We start from the raw sequence: 21,398 nt of genomic DNA, 5'->3' as shown, positions 1-21,398 counted from the left end.
TGATATCTTGAATTTTAGAGTCATTCTAACTACATTCTATTTTTGTTGTATCGTGTTGTATATTTTGTTCTGAAATGTTGATTCATGAGATTCATCCTTCATATTCTCAATCCTTCACTCTTACCTTCCGTTTGACAAATTTGTCCCAGTAGTTGTTGGGGAAAGACCTGCGCGAAGCAGAAAAAACATTTTTAATTCTTCTTGTTCCTGGAACACACTGTTGGATTCTCCTCCCATCATAAAGAGCAGTGTTAAGTAAGTCACATCAGCTGAACTCACGGGGTGTTGATGACGAGTCGGTCCCACTGGCCCTTAATATCGTCATCAGACGGCTGTTCAGTGATGTAGAGCCCGTCAAACTCCAGCTTGCGCGCAATCTCCTTCTCACGCTTAAACACCACCAGCGGCACCTGAGCAAACACCGGTTCAGTCCATCATAACACAGCATTATGAACTCTCTGAACTCGGGTTTGTGGGTAATCTCCTACCTTCAGATAGTAATATCCCAGCACACAGAGGAAGGAGATGAGGGTGTGCATGACGGCGAGGAAGCGGAGGGTCGGTGCCATGTAACCGCTGCTCTCTTGAAGAACAAAATACTCCACCACACCTTCATCCTCGTCTTCCTCACGCCGCGTCCACGGGTCCACATCATCCGAATCCTCACCGGTCACCTTCACACACACATTTATGGATGGGTTTTTATTGATTTCTTTGTCATTTTTTGATACAGGATGGGAAAAGAAAATTACTAAATAGTACTTTACAAAAGGGAGGTAATGATGAAAATAAATAACCAAATAAAAAAATGAACATTTGAGTCTATAGTGAAGAAATAATGTGTTTAAAGAGCAAATAAGAACATCAACCTTATAGAAGAGCAGGATGAAGTTGATAGCAAACGCCACAAACAGAGCCAGGAAACGCAGGTTGTAGAAGTTTCTGGCCAGATAATTCTGAAAACAGAGTTATATTTAGCGTTTTAGTGTCAGCAGTGAATCTCTTCAGTCTGCCCAGACCTCTTATGCCCATCATCAGTGTAATGGACGGAAACATGCGTCATGTGCATGAGTCACACGTTAGAGAAGGTGAACGAGCAGCTGCACAGACCTTCAGCAAACTCAGTTTCCCATCCAAACTTTCTGAAGCACCTTTCAGGACTATTCAAGCTGCTCATGTTCAGACAAAACGCTCTTCAAATAAATGTGTCTCTTATGAGGATTGTGTGGAATTAGTCATGAGTTTCAGGTCTTTGTTATTCTCAGAAGGTGATGCATTCGTCAGATGCTTTTATCTAAAGTGATTCTTAGTGTACTTCCACTTAAAGGGAATGCTTTTAACATCTAATATATATTAAAAAATGTAATAAATGATCTTTCCAATCATGTTAGTCTGATGCTCCTAAAGCTCACCAGGGTTTTGGTCTGATAGACGTCGAGACCCGCTAAGAATGCCGCCATGAAGGCTTCGGCCGGCTCCTTCCTCTGGCCGCGTCTCTTCTTCAGCGGCTTCTTCTCTTCATCCGACATATTCTCCTTCTTCCCCTTATCCTGGTCTTTCTTCTCTCCATCCTCAACGCTGGAGATGTGAACACAGACACACATTAATGTGAGACAAGATCTGAACGGACACAAACACACCGAGCTTCTCCTCAAACACTCACTCGGCCTTCTCCGATTCGGATTTGCTCTCAGACTCAGCGGTCTGTTTAGTAGCGGCTTCCTGTACAGAAAACATTCACATTAAATTGTAATAATAATTCACATTTTTACTATATGATTGATACTGTATAAAAGAGACTTAGCATTAAATCCACTGGCAGACCTGAGCTTTCTTCTGATGGACGGCGCTGGCTAAAGACGGAGTGTCCACACCGACCACTTCGGACACGTCTCCCAGCCCCGGCTCCATGCCATGCTTCCCTCCTTCTCTCCTGGGCTGGATGTTCATCAGCTCCGTCATAAGGTCCACCTCGGCCTGGTCTCCTGCCGCCATGCGTCCGAGCTCGGCCACCGAGGACATGTCGCAGTACTCCAGCTTCTCCATCTCAAGAACATCTCCGTGGATCCCGAACTGTGTGGGATCGGGCATGTTTCCCAGAATGTCGGTCACTTTCATGTTCTTGGCTCCTTCCACCAGGCCGCCGCCGAACAACGTGGACCAGAGGATGTGGAAAAAGCCCCAGACCAGGTTGTAAAGAGAGCGGAATATCCCGGTGAAGATTATCCAGAAGAAGAAGAAGAATCCTCGAATCATCTCCCGGAAGCTCATCTTCCTCAGTTTACGGTACTGTCTCTTCATGCTCCTGAAGGTCAGCAGCTGTCGGAGGTTAGAGAGGCTCTTCCTCATGGAGACGCAGGCCAGAGCGAACGCTGAGGAAGACTCCAGCGCGCCGTCTTCCTCGTCCTCCTCCAGCTCCACGCTTTGAGCGTCGTCATCATCTTCCTCCTCTTGTCTCTCAGCGGCGTCCGGCTCGGAGATCAGCGACGCCAACTGCATCTCGAAGATGGTGTCCTCGCAGAAGTTGACGAACAGCTCCATCTTCTCAGATTCTCCACCCTCGTTGACGACGTCGAAGATGAACTGGCGCTTGGACTCTTTGACCTGCGGTTTAAAAGATATTTTTATTCAGTAATAATATAGATTTGACTGCACTGTGATTAATGGATGAGAACAACATTTGAACTGAATTGATCTAAATAAAGACACTATTGTCTTCTGAAGAGCTGCTTTACAGCAGAAATTTCATAATTGATGAATTTTGCAACATCGACACTGTTATTGAAATTAATTAAATTAACATCGAAAACTAGTTTCATAATTGATGATTTTTGCAACATCAAGACTTATTGAACAGAATTAAATTGCATTGTAAAATATATCAATTTCACTGACACTACTGTCTAAACAGATTTGAATTACATTAAAAATGTGTTTCATCATTGATGAATTTTGCAACATTGACACTTATTGAACTGAATTAACACTGAAAATGTTTCATAATTGCATTTTGCAACATTGACACCATTATTGAATTTAATTGAATCAACATAAAAAGTTGTTTCATAACTGGTTTTGCGACATTGGCAGTTATTGAACTGAATAAACACTGAAAATTAGTTTCATAATTGATGAATTTTGCAACATTGACACGGTTATTGAACTGAATTGAAGCAAATTGAAATTTGTTTCATAAATGATTAATTTTGTGACATTAACACTATTATTGAACAGAACTGAATCAAAATTGAAAATTAGTTTCATAATTGATGAATTTTGCAATGTTGACACTTACTGAATTGAATTACATTGAAAATTTGTTTCATAAATGATTAATTTTGCGACAACACTATTATTGAACAGAACTGAATCAAAATTGAAAATTAGTTTCATAATTGATGAATTTTGCAACATTGACACTTATTGAACTGAATTAACATTGAAAATTAGTTTCATAATTGATTAATTTTGCGACATTGACACTGTTATTGAATTGCATTGAAGCAACATTGAAATTTGTTTTATAATTGATTAATTCTGCGACAGACGCTATTATTGAACAGAATTGAATCAAAATTGAAAATTAGTTTCATAATTGATTAATTTTGCAACATTGACAGTTATTGAACTGAATTAACATTGAAAATTAGTTTCATAATCGATTAATTTTGCGACATTGACTGTTATTGAACTGAATTGAATCAACATTGAAATTTGTTTTATAATTGATGAATTTTGCAATATTGACACAGTTATTGAACTTAATTGAAACAACATTGAATTTTGTTTTATAATTGATTAATTCCGCGACAGATGCTATTATTGAACAGAATTTAATCAAATAATTGATTAATTTTGCGACACTGTTATTGAACTGAATTGAATCAACATTGAAATTTGTTTTATAATTGATGAATTTTGCAACATTGACACAGTTATTGAACTTAATTGAAACAACATTGAATTTTGTTTTATAATTGATTAATTCCGCGACAGATGCTATTATTGAACAGAATTTAATCAAATAATTGATTAATTTTGCGACACTGTTATTGAACTGAATTGAATCAACATTGAAATTTGTTTTATAATTGATGAATTTTGCAACATTGACACAGTTATTGAACTTAATTGAAACAACATTGAATTTTGTTTTATAATTGATTAATTCCGCGACAGATGCTATTATTGAACAGAATTTAATCAAATAATTGATTAATTTTGCGACACTGTTATTGAACTGAAATGAATGAACATTGAAATCTGTTTCATAATTGATGAATTTTGCAACATTGACACTGTTATTGAACTGAATTGAAGAAACATTGAAATTTGTTTCATAATTGTTGAATTTTGCAACATTGACAGTTATTGAACTGAATTAACATTGAAAATTAGTTTCATAATTGATGAATTTTGCAACATTGACAGTTATTGAACTGAATTCACATTGAAAATTAGTTTCATAATTGATTAATTCTGCGACATTGTTATTTAACTGAATTGAATCAACATTGAACTGAATAATGACAGTATTTTCTTTTTAGAGCTGCTTTTAGAGCTTAGATTCTCTGCCCGAGCCCGAGCCCGGACTCGGCCCACCGTCCTCGGGCCGGGTCGGGTCGGGCCCTTGTCACGTGTCATGCGCAGCGTCTCGTCCACTCGCAGTCTCGCACGCGTGACGCATCACACCTGTTGTGCGTGTTGTACTATTCAGTAGCTTAAAGCCTCGTTTAAAGCCTCGTTTACACTACACGCGTGCGGCGCGTTACGGCTGCGACGCGGCTACCGGAGCTGATACGCGGCCACTCTAGTCAATGCTCGTGTTTACACCAGCCGCGCCGCGGTGCGTTTGAGAAGCGTCCCAGAAGCGGCTCACCGCGCCGCTTCGCTAAAGATATTTTTGACGGACGCCGCGTCCAAGACGCGCAGCTGAAATACAAAATAAAGTCAAAATAATCACCCTGAGTAAACTCCCGCTCATATTTCACATTAATACGATGCCAGAAACTGACGACAAGAGATTCGAACTTGAAATTTCTTGTTTTTTGTTGTGTTTTAACTTCATCTGTATGGCTACAGCAAAATAAAGTATGGCATAGCAATAAACACAATCAAACCGGACAAAATATAACCATTTAGCCATTAAAAACATGAAAAAAGTAACGAAAACAATGTTTGCCAGGCAAATCTAGTGGTCTCGCGAATCCAGCCGCTTCGCTTCTGAAATGCTTCTGGTGTGAGTTGACACCCCTCAGAAGACGGAACAAAACCTTGTCGGAGCCGAAACGAGGCTTAAGTACAACATGGAGCTTGAAGAACCAAAGAAAAAAATAAAACAGGAGAATTAACTTTGAGCAAGTCTGGAGGAAAATCGGAGGTATGGAAACATTTTAAACTAGTTTTAATAAACAAACAACGCAGTTTACATGCTTCTTCCTTGTCGTATTATTCATTAAGATAATAATTAATAAATGCACGCACAATTATGAACTTGATAAATGTTACAGATATGTTTTACTATGCACAAACAAATGCTTTTCAACTTACATATGCAAAATTCAGAATTAAATGAATGTGCTGCAATTTGTACAAAAAGAGAGTCTAGCTATAGCTTACGTGTTTTAGCCATTAAATAAGCACATTTAGTTTCAAGTTTGTTAAGTTTTGTTTTGAAGAAAGATTTTCTTTAAAGTGAATTTCGTTTAGTATTAATTGTATCTTAATTTTAATACATTTTTCATCATCCAATTACCTGGATTTAATACATAAAAAGCAATATAGCAGACAATATAATATTGATATGGAGGCGCCGGCGCGCCACGGACACACTTACACCATTTGAAACTCGTAACACGCTGTCACCGAATTTACAAATGCACATCTTGCTTGTTGCTCACACACATATTATGTTAAAATAACAATAGGTTGAAGTAACATTATTAATAATAATTAATCTTTAAGAATATTTGATTGAATGCTGAATGTTGAGCTTGTTCAATTTAATAAAATTAAAACTTTATTATAATTAAAATAATTTAATATTTAATATTGAGTGGCCAATTTTTGCTCATTTATTAATAGTATTTATATAATTTATATAACTGCGCAGCTCCCCCCTGTAGCCTATGATCTAGCACAGCAGCACCTGCGTTAAAAAAAATAAAATAATCTGGCGCCGCCCCTGGTTATAACGGCCCACATATTAAAAATGGTCGGGTTTAAATCGGGCTCGGGCTCATAATTACAGTGGACGTGTTGGGCCGGGCCGGGCTCGGACACAACGTGCTCGGGCTCGGGTAGGGTCGGGCTTGATTTGTTGGGCCCGATCTAAGCTCTAGCTGCTTTACAGCTGAAATTGAATTTCTCTCATATGTTGCATCATTAATTATGTTATTTTCCTGTTTGTATCTGTACCGTATAAAGCGCAATAGAAATAAAGCTGACTTGACCTGTGGTTTCTCCCACTGCGTTCGGCTGGACTCGCTGATCTCGAAGTAAACCCTCTCGATTCTCTTGGCGCCGCCCATGATCTCGATGCGGCCCAGGAAGGGCTCGAAGTAGTTGAGAACGCTCTCGGCCAAGTTCAGGAAGGCGGAGAGGCGGGAATCGTGAGGCATGTGCTCCGACAGGTTGGTGAGAAGAACCGCCACGTTGAAGCCGATGTCCTTGGCGGGTTCGTGGAAGCGCTTGACGAACTCTTCGTAGTTGAACATGTCGTTCTCGTCGGCCTCGGCGCAGGACAGCAGGAACTCGATCTCGGACTGAGAGTACTGCTTCTGGTTCTCCATGGACTTCTGAAACTCCTTCTTGGAGATGAATCCTTTGCGGTCGGGGTCTTGCTCCTTGAAGTTCTCGGAGGTGGTCAGATCTTTCAGCTTGAGGAACATGTCGAAGAACTTGAGAATCATCTCCACGTTGTTGGAGGACTCCACAAGAGTGTCCACCATCTGCTTGCCGATGGTCCCGTTCACAACGTTTCCTGCGGGGGGAACGACAGGATTATTTTGCACAGGATTCAGCGTGATTATCAGGCCACGTACACACTCTGAAGTTTCAGGAGTGACCACCGCATTTAAATACAGGAGTGAATCGCCTAAATTATGTACGAAAAATGGGTTTCTGCAGGTTTTATCAAATCTAATTTAATGCTTTTTAATGCCATATATATATATATATATATATATATATATATATATATATATATATATATATATATATATATATATATATATATATATGTGTATATGTGTGTCGCTAAATGTCAATAGATGATGTCATACGGCAATTAGAAAATTCAATGTTGCATTTGCATTCTGTCAAGTGTCAGCCGTTTAGATTTCTCTGGTGCTACCCTTTTTGCTCACATAACACATTTTAATACAGCCAAATTTCCAATAAAATTGTTTCATCTATATATTTTTATAAGGATTTTTTTTTTGTGTGGTGTAAATATAAATTTAAAATTTCTGGAGCAATATCCTATCAGAATATCGCAGCTTTGACATACAGCTATGGAAAAAATTAAGAGACCACTTAACATGGATTTCTTAACTTGGAGTGGTCTCTTAATTTTTTCCATAGCTGTATTTAAATCTGCATATTTGTGATAGATTTGTGACACGATTCATGTAAAATCTATGATTCGTCTTTCATTTTAAATTCTTAAATTCGATTTATACATTTAATTGGAATAAGACACTAAGGGCTGTTACCAATCAAATTAAATCATTTACAAATTTGTTTAATAATTGATTAATTTTGCAACATTGACACTGTTATTGAATTGAATCAACATTAAAATTTGTTTCATTATTGATTTCATAACTGATGAATTTTGCAATGTTGACACTTATTGAATTGAATTACATTGAAAATTTGTTTTTGCTCACATTATTTATTTTATTACAGCAAAATTCCCAATAAAATTATTTAATCTATATATTTTTTCTGGTTTTGTTGTCAGACAACATGAAATGATGAGTAAAATAATTGTAAAATAAGTAAAATAATGAGTAAAATAATTGCTTGTCCGATAAAAAGAAAAAAAAAAAAGATTTTGCATATTTGTGATAGATTTGTGATGATTCGTCTTTCATTTTAAATTCTTAAATTCGTTCAATAAATTTAATTTGAATAAGACACTAAGGGCTGTTACCAATCAAATGAAATCACTTAGAAATTTGCAATAAAAAAAATTACAGCTGTATTAAATAATGTTATGGGATTGTAAGAAATGTTGGGGGGAAAAGTATTCTTTTTAAAATGTAATTAAACCACCAGTAGGTGGCGTCAAGTAACCATCTTAATAAGTGAGTCATTGAGTCATTCATTCAAACGATTCATTCCAATGGCTGATTCATTCAAGAATGAGGCATGAATTGTTCATGAATGGTTCATTGAATCTTTGACTCAACCGATTTGTTCAAAACTCTGCGTCTCAATGTGCATTCTATCCTTCCTAAAGACTCGTTATAGTATTTGGCCATTCTTAATAAACAACCGTCCATGTCCACTTAATATAAGTGTTTTTGAACCTTCCAGCAGCGACAGCATCATGACGATCATGTCCTTCTGCAGGTCCAGCAGCTCCTTCAGCAGATCAATCTGACTGGAATCCTGTGAGGAATCAAGAGGAAGAGCGTGGCATTAGCGTGATGAAGAGGAGAGGAACATCACAGCACGCTTTCATTTACTAGATGAAAAACTCATGTTTAATCTGCCAATCAAACAACAGCAGCTCAAGGTCTCGATCTCATCTCTGACGGTCCCGGAGGATTCAGCTTCAGCTCGCCTGCCTGGAAGCTTCTATCTAGTTTGATTAGCTGGTCCAGGTGTTTAACTGGAGAGTCTGGACACCCCTGATGTAGACGGACATGCTCAGATTGAGTTTTAAAATGCTGTATGACTAATCCAAATGATCTAAAATAGCACTGCTCACTCTCGACAGATCAACACCAAAACATCTGGATGAAGAGTAAGAGTCGTGATGTACCTGCGACAGCTTCATCTGCATGTTGGCGAACACGTGCAGGAATCCCACGACGGCGTCCCACAGTCTGCTGTGAGCCAATCCCTGCTGGTTCCCGATACACGGACCCTGTGAGAGACACACGGGACAAGGACACAGCTGTGAGAGAAGCAACCACTTCCTGTCACTCAGATTCATCATCATCATAACAACGTTCTTTATATATAGAGCACCTTTACAAGGAGCTTCAAGGTGCTTTACATCATAAAACACAAAAGCATGTATAAATACAAGATATCTTAAAAAATATAGAATTATAAATATATAAATATACGAATACGAAATGAATACAATTATAAACATGCATAATATAAATCAAATTAAAATAAAATTATAAACATGCATAATAAAAAATGAAACAAAAAAATGCAATTATAAACTTACATATTAATAAAATAAATACAATAATAATATGTATTAATGAAATAAAAATAAATAAAATTATAAAAATGCATAATATAAAATAAAAAAAAGAGTAAAATAGAAATATTATATATAATAAATAAAAATATATACATGCATAATATAAATAAAATTAAATGATAATAAATACAATAAATAAAACTATACACTTAGAATATAAATAAGATAAAAATAAATCTTAAATTAGAATTATACACAACACAATATAAATTAAAAATATATATAAATATATAATATAAAATTAAACAAAACATGCATAACATAAAATAAAACACTAAACAAGTTATAAACATAATATTGATGAAATAAAGATAAAATTATAAACACGCATTACATAAATAAAATAATATATATAATAAAAAATATAAACATGCTAATATAAATAAAATGAAATGATAATAAATAAATAAAACTATAAACTTAAAATATCAATAAAATAAATAAAAAATATAATAAATTATAGAATTACAAACAATATAAATATAAAATATTGAATGAAACAAATTATAGAAAACAATATAAATAAAAAAAAAAAATAAATTTATAGTATAAAATTAAACAATAAAAATGATAAACATGCATAACAAAATAAAACACTAAAAAACACATTATATACAAACATATATAATATTAATAAAATATAATTAATACAAATATAAACATACACAATATAAATCAAACTAAATAATAAATACAATAAATAAATACAACTATAAACATATAATTTAAATAAAATCACAAACAAGAAATTAAATCAGTCAAATAAAAGTGAATCTAAAAAATGTTTTAAAGGTCTAGTGTGTAAATTTTAGGAGGATCTATTGACAGAAATGCAATATAATATATATATATAAAACTATGTTTTCAGTGATGTATAAAGACCTTACATAATGAACCGTTATGTTTTTATTACTTTTTTATTAGAGCCTAATTTCTATCTACATACACCACGGATCCCCTCACATGACAATTTTGTGCCGGCATGTTTCTACAGTAGCCCTAAATGGACAAATGGTTCTACTGCGGTCTCAGACGACGACATGTTTGTCCTGTGCCGGCCACCGTAGCTTCTCTATGTGCTTTGAAAGGGAGGGGGAGCGGTGGACTGAGCCGTTGGTTGCAATTCGCAACATCACCACTAGATGCCGCTGAAATGTACACACCGCACCTCTAAGGGTTAAGAAATCTTTCATACGGACAAAATAATAGATAAAACTACCTGAATGTATTCAGTGAGCGAGTTGAAGATCTGTTTGGCCACGGCGAGCGCTTTGGAGAAGTTCCGCTGACCCGCCTCGTCCATGATGTCTTTACCGGAGTAATACCAGTAAAAGTCACTGATGGACTCCTGCAAACGCAGCACAGCATGAGCAGAGGGACGCGAGCGTCACGACAGACGGAGGAGCGCGAGTGTACCTGCAGCCGCAGCAGATAGTCCACCGTGCTGATGATGATGTTCACCGTGGTCGTGTTCCCCGTCTGCGTCCGCAGGAAGTTCTGGAAGTCTGACAAACACACGGACAGACACGCGTCACACAAGCAGAAGATCACTGGTGTGATTCAGACGGTCAGCGGCTCGTTTCTCACCGTTGTTGTGTCCTTCACACAGGAGCTGCAGGAACCTGAACAGATCTTTGGTGAACTCGTCGTTCTGGAGAACTTTAGAGCCTTCGAGGAAAACAGAGACACTTCAGAGACACTTCTGAGATTTCTAGACGGCTCCTGCCATCTCAAACACCACTAACTGATTATCATCACAATTATAGGCATACGTAATATAAATACAATTACAATAATAAAATAAAGCATTAATAATAAATAAAACAAAACTATAAATGAATAAAATATAAATAAAAGATAACCGTTTAAAATAAAATAAAAATTGTAAAATAATTAAAAAAATAAATAAAACAATAAAAAATAAATTAAATAATAAACATACATAATATAAATAAAATAATAATACATTTTTAAACATACAACACAAATGATAAGGCAATAAAAATATAAACAGATAATATAAATAAAATAAAATAAAATAAATAAAGTGATAAATATGCATAATATAAATAAAATATTAAATAAAAAATGAAATTATAAATAAAATAAAACAATAAAAAATAAACAAAATGATAAACATACATAATATAAATAAAACAATAATTATTAACATGATATAAATAAAATAATAATAAATAAATTTGTCAACATTCAAAAAAATAAATAATAAAACAAAAATTATATATAAACAGATAATATAAATAAAATAAACCAATAATAAATAAAATGAAATGATAAACATACATAATACAAATAAAATATATACATTTATAAATTATAAAGCAATAAAAAAACAGTAAAAAATAAAACAAAATTGAAATAGTAAACGTCCAAAGAATAAAACACATTATAAATAAAATAATAAATAACTACATGATAAACATACATAATAATAAATAAAATGATATGTAAACATAATATAAATAAAATAAAATGAAATTATAAACACATAAAATGAATAAAAAATAATAAATTGAAATAGTAAAAATTAAAAAAAGAAAAAGTTATAAAAACAATATAAATAAAATGATAAAGAAATAGAATGATAAACAATATCAATTTGAAAAAAAACATTCAATTAAAACAATATCTGAATGATTATACGCGACATTCATTCGATTAGTATGAGCTAAAGCAAATAATAATAATCATTCAGTATTAATGGGTTCGTTAGAAAACTCAATGGAACTTTATCTTCAACCCTGTTTTACTGTTAAAATAATACTTTGATCCACAGTGTGGAATTATTTGAGAATTATATGTACTTTCAGTATTTTATCAGTATTCATCGTTTGTTCATGTTAGTTCACATGCATTAACTGAAGTCAACAACTTTTGATTGTAAATATGTTTTAGTAAATGTTGAAAGCGCCATTATAAATCGATTAATCAATGCTCTGGAATTATTGTTCACTGTTAACTAATGAAGTTAATCTGATCGTAAAGTGTTGTAGGGTTTGAGATGATTATTAATTAATGGTAATTTGGCAGATTGTAAAGACGTTTAGGCTGTAAAATTCATATATGATCATCAAAATAGAGTATGATGGTTCAGATAGATAAATTAAATTGATTTATTAAATCTTCACCAGTAAAAATGAATTATTTAATTATTCATTAGTAAGAGTTTCATTTTGATTTCATTTTTAAATTATTCATTTTTGATTGTTTTGTTTATTTTAATTTGACTAATTAATTATTAATTAGTGTTTTATTTTGTTTTTATTTTACAGTTCTTTTAAATCTGACATTTTTATTTAATTAGTTATTAGTTAGTTTTACTTCGTTTTTATTTTAAAATTATTTAAATTTGACTTCTTTATTTAATTATTAGCATTTTATTGTTTTTATATTAAAATTATTCATTTTAATTTGACATTATTTAATTTAATTAATTATCAGGAAGAGTTTCATTTTGAATATGAGTTATATGTAATGTGAGTTTCATATTAAAATTATTCATTTTAATTTGACATTATTTAATTTAATTAATTATTAGGAAGAGTTTCATTTTGATTGATTATTTTTAAATGATTCCTTTTATTTTTAAATCGTTTTATTTTGATTGCTTATATTTTTTTAAATTTACTTTAATTTTAATTATTAGTAAGTGTTTTATTTAGTTTTTATTTTAAAATTATTTTTTATTTAATTATTTACTAGTAAGTGTTTTATATATTTTTTTTTTTCATTTTAATTGCAAATTTTTATTATTAGTTCACAAAGCCCAGTTTGAGAAACGCTGATCTATAAAACACAAAAACGGAAGGAAGCACATTTTTAGGGTTGATTTAAAGCACGTCCTCAGGGAATATACTGCACATTCAGGGGTTTCAGAGCGTGTGAGTTTAACACCATCTGCACATAAAGCACTTATTCAAAACAGGAAGATGAGCAAGAAATACAGAGAGAGAGAGAGGGGATCAGCAGACGTCAGTGGGGTTGACTTCCTGTCACATGACACATGCAGTCAGACACGCATTCAGACGGACGGACGGACAGACAGGAGCAGCGATGGACACAGAGAGAATCTGAACCGTGTATTTACCGCGCTCCCTCACGTTGACTGCCACCGATGACAAAAGAATGACAAGAAGAAAGAAATCAACATAGAAAAACAGCAGACATAAGCAAAGGAGAAGACACGGAAACTTCCAGAAGAACCAGAGATACTGACACTGAACATCACCGTCACTTATGCCTGATCACATGACCATGAGCTGTCAGTCATTCCAAACAAACCAATCAATCAAATCAATCATAAAGAGATATTATTGGGTGTATGGACACTTGCGGTCAAAAGTGTGGAATAATTAAGATTTTTCATGGTTTTGAAAGCCTCTTCTGCTCACCAAATCTTCATTTATTTGTTCAAAAATACAGTAAAACTTACGAAATATTATAGTAATTTAAAACAGCTGTTTTTTTACTGTAGTTATTCTAAATTGTAATATTTCAAAAATTTTACTGTAGTTATTATAAATTGTACTAATATTTCACAATTTTACTGTAGTTATTTAAAATTATAATATATTTCAAAATTTTTACTGTAGTTATTTTAAATTGTACTAATATTTCACAATTTTTACTGTAGTTATTTTAAATTGTAATATTTCACAATTTACTGTAGTTATTTTAATTTGTAATATTTCACAATTTTTACTGTAGTTATTTTAAATTATACTAATATTTCACAATTTTTCTCTAGTTATTTAAAAGTGTAATATTTCACAATTTTACTAGTTATTTTAATTTGTAATATTTCACAATTTTACTAGTTATTTTAATTTGTAATATTTCACAATTTCTACTGTAGTCATTTTAAATTGTAATATATTTCACAATTTTTACTGTAGTTATTTTAAATTTCAATATTTCACAATTTTTGCAGTAGTTATTTTAAATTGTAATATTTCACAATTTTACTGTAGTTATTTTAAATTGTAATTTCACAATTTTTTTACTGTAGTTATTATAAATTGTACTAATATTTCACAATTTTACTGTAGTTATTTAAAATTATAATATATTTCAAAATTTTTACTGTAGTTATTTTAAATTGTACTAATATTTCACAATTTTTACTGTATTTTAAATTGTAATATTTCACAATTTTACTAGTTATTTTAATTTGTAATATTTCACAATTTTTACTGTAGTTATTTTAAATTATACTAATATTTCACAATTTTACTCTAGTTATTTAAAAGTGTAATATATTTCACAATTTCTACTGTAGTCATTTTAAATTGTAATATATTTCACAATTTTTACTGTAGTTATTTTAAATTGTAATATATTTCACAATTTTTACTGTAGTTACTTTAAATTGTAATATTTCACAATTTTTACTGTAGTTACTTTAAATTGTAATATTTCACAATTTTTACTGTAGTTTAAATTGTAATATTTCACAATTTTTACTGTAGTTATTTTAAATTATACTAATATTTCACAATTTTACTGTAGTTATTTAAAAGTGTAAATTTCTACTGTAGTCATTTTAAATTGTAATATATTTCACAATTTTTACTGTAGTTATTTTAAATTGTAATATTTCACAATTTTTACTGTAGTTATTTTAAATTGTAATATTTCACAATTTACTGTAGTTACTTTAAATTGTAATATCATTTGACAATTTTACTGTAGTTATTTTAAATTATAATATTTCACAATTTTTGCAGTAGTTATTTTAAATTGTAATATTTCACAATTTTACTGTAGTTATTTTAAATTGTAATTTCACAATTTTTTTTACTGTAGTTATTTTAAATTGTAATTTCACCATTTTACTGTAGTTATTTTAAATTGTAATATTTCACAATTTTTACTGTAGGTACTTTAAATTGTAATATTTCACAATTTTTACTGTAGTTTAAATTGTAATATTTCACAATTTTACTGTAGTTATTTAAAAGTGTAATATATTTCACGATTTCTACTGTAGTCATTTTAAATTGTAATATATTTCACAATTTTTACTGTAGTTATTTTAAATTGTAATATTTCACAATTTTTACTGTAGTTATTTTAAATTGTAATATTTCCCAATTTACTGTAGTTACTTTATATTGTAATATTATTTCACAATTTTACTGTAGTTATTTTAAATTAAAATACTTCCCAATTTTTGCAGTAGTTATTTTAAATTGTAATATTTCACAATTTTACTGTAGTTATTTTAAATTGTAATATTTCACAAATTTTTTTACTGTAGTTATTTTAAATTGTAATTTCACCATTTTACTGTAGTTATTTTAAATTGTAATAAAATTTCACCATTTTTACTGTATTTTTATTAAATATATGGTGAGCAGGAGAGACTTCTTTCAAAAACAGTAACAGATCATAATTATTCCACACTCTCGACCGGCAGTGTGTTTTCAGACCAGTAAAGATGGTAAATAAGAGTGAAACTGGAAGCGTGTGTGACTGTGATACTGCACCATGAGCAGAGCCACATATAAAAGTCACATTCAGATGTGATTCTGGGTCAGTCCGTGCTCTAGAAACATCAAGAATGAAGGTCAGATATTAATAAGAGCACGTGTGTGTGTTGTTTAGTGCGTCACAGTGCAGTATCAGACGATGGTGTGATCGTAAGAGTTTCTCTCACACACACGGCTGAATCAGTGTGAGCGCCGAAGACTTACTGGAGCCCTCCTCCGTCACCATCCCCAAACCCTCGGCTTTATTCTGACGCTCGAACGCGTTCAGATCCAGAACACTGCAGAGACACCGTCAACACCAACAATCATTATTACTGGAATAAACCAGAACGCTCACGGAGATTAACTGGAGTTTGACAACATTATGAGTAATAACGTTCATTGAAAGATAACATTCTGATTTTCTGAGGCCTGTTTTCATGTAAAATTATAAAAATGTAAAATAAAATACATAATTTTAAAATAAAATCAATAAACTAATAACTCAACGTAAAATTTAATTATTCTGATTTTCTGAAGCCTGTTTTAATGGGACATTTGGAAAAGAAAAATAAAATAAATAAAATAATATAAAAAATAGAACACAACTAATTAAATCAATATAAAATTAAAATATACAATTAAAAAAAAACAAAAAACACAAATAACTCAAATCATACAAATGTAAAATTGTAATATATAATTTTAAAATCAAAACAAATAAAATAAAACACTAATAATTAAATCATATAAAAATTCAAATTAATTTATATTATTAAAAACATAAACCAAAATAAACCAAAACTAATGTAATCATAAAAAGTAAAGTTAAAATATATAATTATTAATTAATATAATTAAATATATAATAAAAAAAATAAATAAAAATAAAATCACAAAACTAATGAAATCATTAAAATGTTAAATTAAAATATGTAAAGTATGAAAATATATAAAATATACTTATGTAAATATACTTTTAAAACAAAATAAAAATAAATAAAAATAAAATTAATAATTAAATCCTAAAAATATAAATAAAATATATCATTTTAAAATAAAAAAACACTATTAAAACACAATTAAATCATAAAAAATGTAAAATTAAATCATCATAAAAAAAAAAAACTTAAAACCTGAAACAGACTTTAATCTGAATTGTGTGTGCATGTGAACACGTGTGTGGAGAATCTGCACCTGCACGACTGCATCAGCCCTGACAGACTCTTGAAGAATCCCACGTCTCTCTTCTCCTTTAGGTAGTCCAACATTTTCTGTGCAGCAGAAACGACTGTGAGTCACTGGCGTGTGTGTGTGTGTGTGTGTATGTGTGAGTGTGAAGATCGACTCACCTGCTGGACCACAATGTTCCCGCCGTTGAGGATGGAGATGCCGAGCTTCAGTGTGAACGTGACCATGGGATCCAAACGCCCTGAACACCAATCAGTGATGAGGATCGGTCAGAGTGTGTGTGTGTGTGTACTAGGCATGTGACGGTATCAAATTTTCATGTTGCGATTAATTGCCAAAGCTTTTATCACGGTATACGGTATTATCACGATATTAAAATAAGTTGCAAAAAAAAGTGTTGTCAATATAACAGGTTTAAGAACTCTTTTTTTAATAACAAAAAAACTCTGAATGTTTAAATACAATAATACAATATACAAAAATTTATATAAAGTCAAATTTTCAAACAGATTAAAGTGCAAAAGAATTAGGCTATAAAGAACAACTTTACAATAAGATCTCATTATTTAATGCATTAACTAAGATTGAGCAACAGCTACATTTGTTACAGAAAGTGTTATTTATTGTTCATGTTAGTTCAGAAACTGATCATTGTTCGTTTGATCTCAGGTCCATTAAATAAGTTCTTTTGATTTTAGTAATGTTATTAAACAGTAACTAAGAATAATTGATGCTTTATAAGTATTTTTCATTGTCAGTTTGGTAATAATGAATTAACATGTTAACTAATGAAGTTTTCCTGAACAATAACAAATAATCAGAACATTTCTAATCATTAGGGCATGTTGTGGTCCAGATTAAAATATAAAATGTTTAAGTTTGAAAATAAATAGCCTATTAAGTCTTTAAGTATGAAGTATTTGGCGCTGTGATGAACAACAATGAGATTACAAAAAACTGAATGGTTGTTTGAAGCATTTTAAAAACGCTGTTTCCGGGGTAACCGCTGCATTTCTGCTGTTCCATCAGCGCCCTCTGCTGTCTGAGAGTGAACGTGCACTTTCATTCAGCGCGTCTCCTTTCCGTCATGTGCTTCTCGTGCACGTTAGGCTTGTTTACATCTGAGCGCGTTTTATATGGTTGATGGGAAAGTATTCTTAAGTGCATTATAAAAAATTTAATAATTGGCAATAAATTGTTATTTACGGTATTTTGAAATGCCCATGATAACAATATCGTGCATATTCATTAGCGTGATATATCGCATTACCGAATATCGGCACATGTCTAGTGTGTGTGTGTGTGTGTGTGTGTGTGTGTACCTTTACTAGCGCTGATCATCTGTAACACCATCTCTGCTGCTCCTCGGTCGTGGAGTCTGGCCTGCTGGTACAGAGTCTTCTGCTTCTCCATCTCCTTCTCCTGATCTCACACACACACACACACACACACACACGTACGTCAGGCTCTCATCGTCATCGTCTGAGTCTCATGTTGTGTCTCTGCTCACCTCAAAAGTCTTCTCTTTTCCTTCTTCATCCTCTTCCTCGTTTTCAGCACAGCTCTACAGACGGAGAACAGCGTCCTTCATATTAATTGATTATATTTTATATATTATTACTTCATATATATTCATTATATTGTATATTAATCGATTAGACAGTATATTGGTTTATCTGATGATGTCATGAGCAGGGCAGATTGATAATCTTCTCTGATGATGTCATGTGACACACACACACACACCTTCGCCATCATGTCTGCGTATGCGATGTACAGCTGATCCTCCTCTAGAGAGCTGGAAACACACACACACACACACACACACACACACATACACATATTACACATGAATACAGAAAATATCACCAACCTGATAGAAAAACAATGGAAGTGTGTGTGTGTGTGTGTGTGTGTGTGTGTGTGTGTGTGTGAGAGATCACCTGCGTTCTGTCAGAGCGTTGTGACTGAAGTGCAGGATGAGTTGATGAAGAGGGTCGGGCTGAGCGTCTGTGATCTCCTCCTCCTCTTCATCAGACTTCGGCTGCGTCTTCTTCACACGCACACACACACACACACACACACACACACACACACACACACACACACACACACACACATCACACACTTCAATCCTGTTTAATATCACCTTCAGATCTACAGTGATGTTCTGGTTTGTGGATCACTGTCTCTCAGCACATTATGAAAGAGAAATCTGATGATCACGTGCACAAAACACCATTACAGTAAAGTACCGTGATGATAACATGGTACAGATGGTGATATTAATGTACTTTACTCTGTACACCATGACACTGATTGACTACATTGTACAAATTAATAAAGTAAATCATTAAAACATCAACTTAACAAATAATTTAAACATAAAAACAATCAAAATAAATTATAATAATTAAATTATGTAATATTAAAATGAATAATGTTCAAATAAAACATCAAAATAAAACATTAATAATTCATTAAATCATGTAAAATAAATTTAAAAAATAAAAACAACCAAAATAAAATAATTTATTGAATAATATAAATGTACACTTAAAACATAACTTTTTAAATAAAAAATAAAATAAAACATTAAATCATTATGTAAAATTAAAATAAATCATTTTCAATTTTCAAATAAGAACAATCAAAAACAATAATAAATTAAATCATAAAGTAAAATTAAAATAATTAATAAAATAAAAATAAAATAATTTTCAAATACAAATTTAAATCAAAAATAATAATTAAATCATGTAAAATTAAAGTAAATAATTTATAATAAAACATAATTAAATCATAAAAACGTACAATTAAATTAATTTTAAGACAAAAACAATCAAATTAAAACACTAATTAGCTAAAAATTGTGACATTAAAATGAATAATTTAAAAATAAAAAATAAAATAATTAAATCATAATGTAAAATGTAAAAAAATAAAAGCAATCAAAATAAAATACTAATAATTTATTAAATCATAAAAAAGTACTAAAAAAATAATTTAAATTTAATGCAAATGTAATGCTTAATTTTTTTTTTTCAATTTGTTTAGTCTCGTATCACGTGACCATTAACCCACGTCAGAGAACCGTGAACATGTGAATGTGTAATTAAAATAATCTCAGGAGGACTTTGAGTGAATGTTCGTCTGATGAATCTCTGCTCTAGTACATGTGAATTCACCACGGTACTGTCGTTCATGCAGTTCCTCACACACTCGAGGAGAGTTAGTGATGCTCAGGTCAGCTGGTTTCAGTGGGTTAAGCAATAATGTGACTGAACAACCATCATGCATCAGTGCAGGAAATCAAGGAATCTGAAACAGCACAGTTTGACTCTGGAGTGTTTCTGGACAGATTCCTCCATTCAGAGCGTCACGTGAAGGACTGGATTTCATTAGACACAAATTTGCATATGAGAGCAGGAGATGATGTCATCAGTAGACATTAGGTGTGTCCCAAATAATGTACGTATGCACTACTCTGTGCCAAACTGTAGTGTGAGAAGTGTAAAAATTACATGAAGAATTAATGCACTTCAAATATACCCCTGTATATACAGTGTACAGTATCCAGTAGGTCACATGGGACAAAACTAATGCCACATCTGCTGTAAGTTCACAGACACGAAAAGACACAGAAGTCCCGTTTGGCTTTCACAGGGTCTAGTGTGGAAACCAGCGGCTCGAGGTTACTTACGGCCAGATCCTGCACTAGCTTCTCCTCAAACGAGTACATCTCTGCCTCTATCCAGAGCCGCTGGTATCCCGTGAGGAACAGGTTAATGGAGCGATGCCTGAGACGGGACAGGAGCAGGAGACAGGGTTAACGGGGCGAGGCTAGGGAAACAGGAAGTGCTGGAGGGTTAGTTTGTTAGTTAGTTCGTTAGTTAGGGTTCATCTGCCGGGTCATCATGTAGATGTGACACCAAAGATCCTAAATGTAAAAATAAAGTGTCTGTCAACATCCCAGATGACCCGTCAGACAGTTAGTGCGAGTCACCGTCCAAACCATGGCTCAGAAACGGGGTTTCAGAGAGCAGAGCAAGCGTTGTCTGAGCGTTACGTTACCGTTAGCACAGCGAGCAGACTGTCAGAGTCAGAACTCTCGAGAATTCTGCCCAGCCAAAAGTGTCGGTAGGAATTCAGGAAGTAATTATTAATTTTGTGCCTGAGAACAGGAACGTGACGTGGAGAGGAAACAAGACACAAATCAATCCCACAAATCAATCAACTGATCTGAGTCACATTCACACACG

The 21,398-nt window shown here is 32.5% G+C and overlaps 1 protein-coding gene across 1 annotated transcript in view; it reads right to left on the bottom strand.

Moving 5' to 3' along the window:
• Nucleotides 1–21,398, bottom strand: part of LOC137006957 (ryanodine receptor 3) — a 139,156-nt gene that overhangs the window by 11,673 nt on the left and 106,085 nt on the right. The window contains exons 76-97 of the mRNA XM_067368130.1: nt 20,840–20,936; nt 19,080–19,189; nt 18,883–18,934; nt 18,647–18,700; nt 18,459–18,558; nt 17,298–17,377; nt 17,143–17,219; nt 16,171–16,244; nt 13,563–13,580; nt 11,042–11,122; nt 10,871–10,959; nt 10,674–10,802; nt 8,996–9,100; nt 8,538–8,619; nt 6,453–6,982; nt 1,825–2,604; nt 1,664–1,722; nt 1,413–1,578; nt 870–956; nt 489–674; nt 280–410; nt 125–167 (exon numbers count right to left, since the gene is read on the bottom strand). Coding sequence (XP_067224231.1) covers nt 125–167; nt 280–410; nt 489–674; nt 870–956; nt 1,413–1,578; nt 1,664–1,722; nt 1,825–2,604; nt 6,453–6,982; nt 8,538–8,619; nt 8,996–9,100; nt 10,674–10,802; nt 10,871–10,959; nt 11,042–11,122; nt 13,563–13,580; nt 16,171–16,244; nt 17,143–17,219; nt 17,298–17,377; nt 18,459–18,558; nt 18,647–18,700; nt 18,883–18,934; nt 19,080–19,189; nt 20,840–20,936 — 3,130 coding nt within the window. The remainder of the gene's footprint in view (nt 1–124; nt 168–279; nt 411–488; nt 675–869; nt 957–1,412; nt 1,579–1,663; nt 1,723–1,824; nt 2,605–6,452; nt 6,983–8,537; nt 8,620–8,995; nt 9,101–10,673; nt 10,803–10,870; nt 10,960–11,041; nt 11,123–13,562; nt 13,581–16,170; nt 16,245–17,142; nt 17,220–17,297; nt 17,378–18,458; nt 18,559–18,646; nt 18,701–18,882; nt 18,935–19,079; nt 19,190–20,839; nt 20,937–21,398) is intronic.

This window comes from Chanodichthys erythropterus, chromosome 18 (assembly GCF_024489055.1).
Source record: "Chanodichthys erythropterus isolate Z2021 chromosome 18, ASM2448905v1, whole genome shotgun sequence".
Taxonomy (NCBI): domain Eukaryota; kingdom Metazoa; phylum Chordata; class Actinopteri; order Cypriniformes; family Xenocyprididae; genus Chanodichthys; species Chanodichthys erythropterus.
This window is presented reverse-complemented; position numbering and strand designations above follow the sequence as displayed.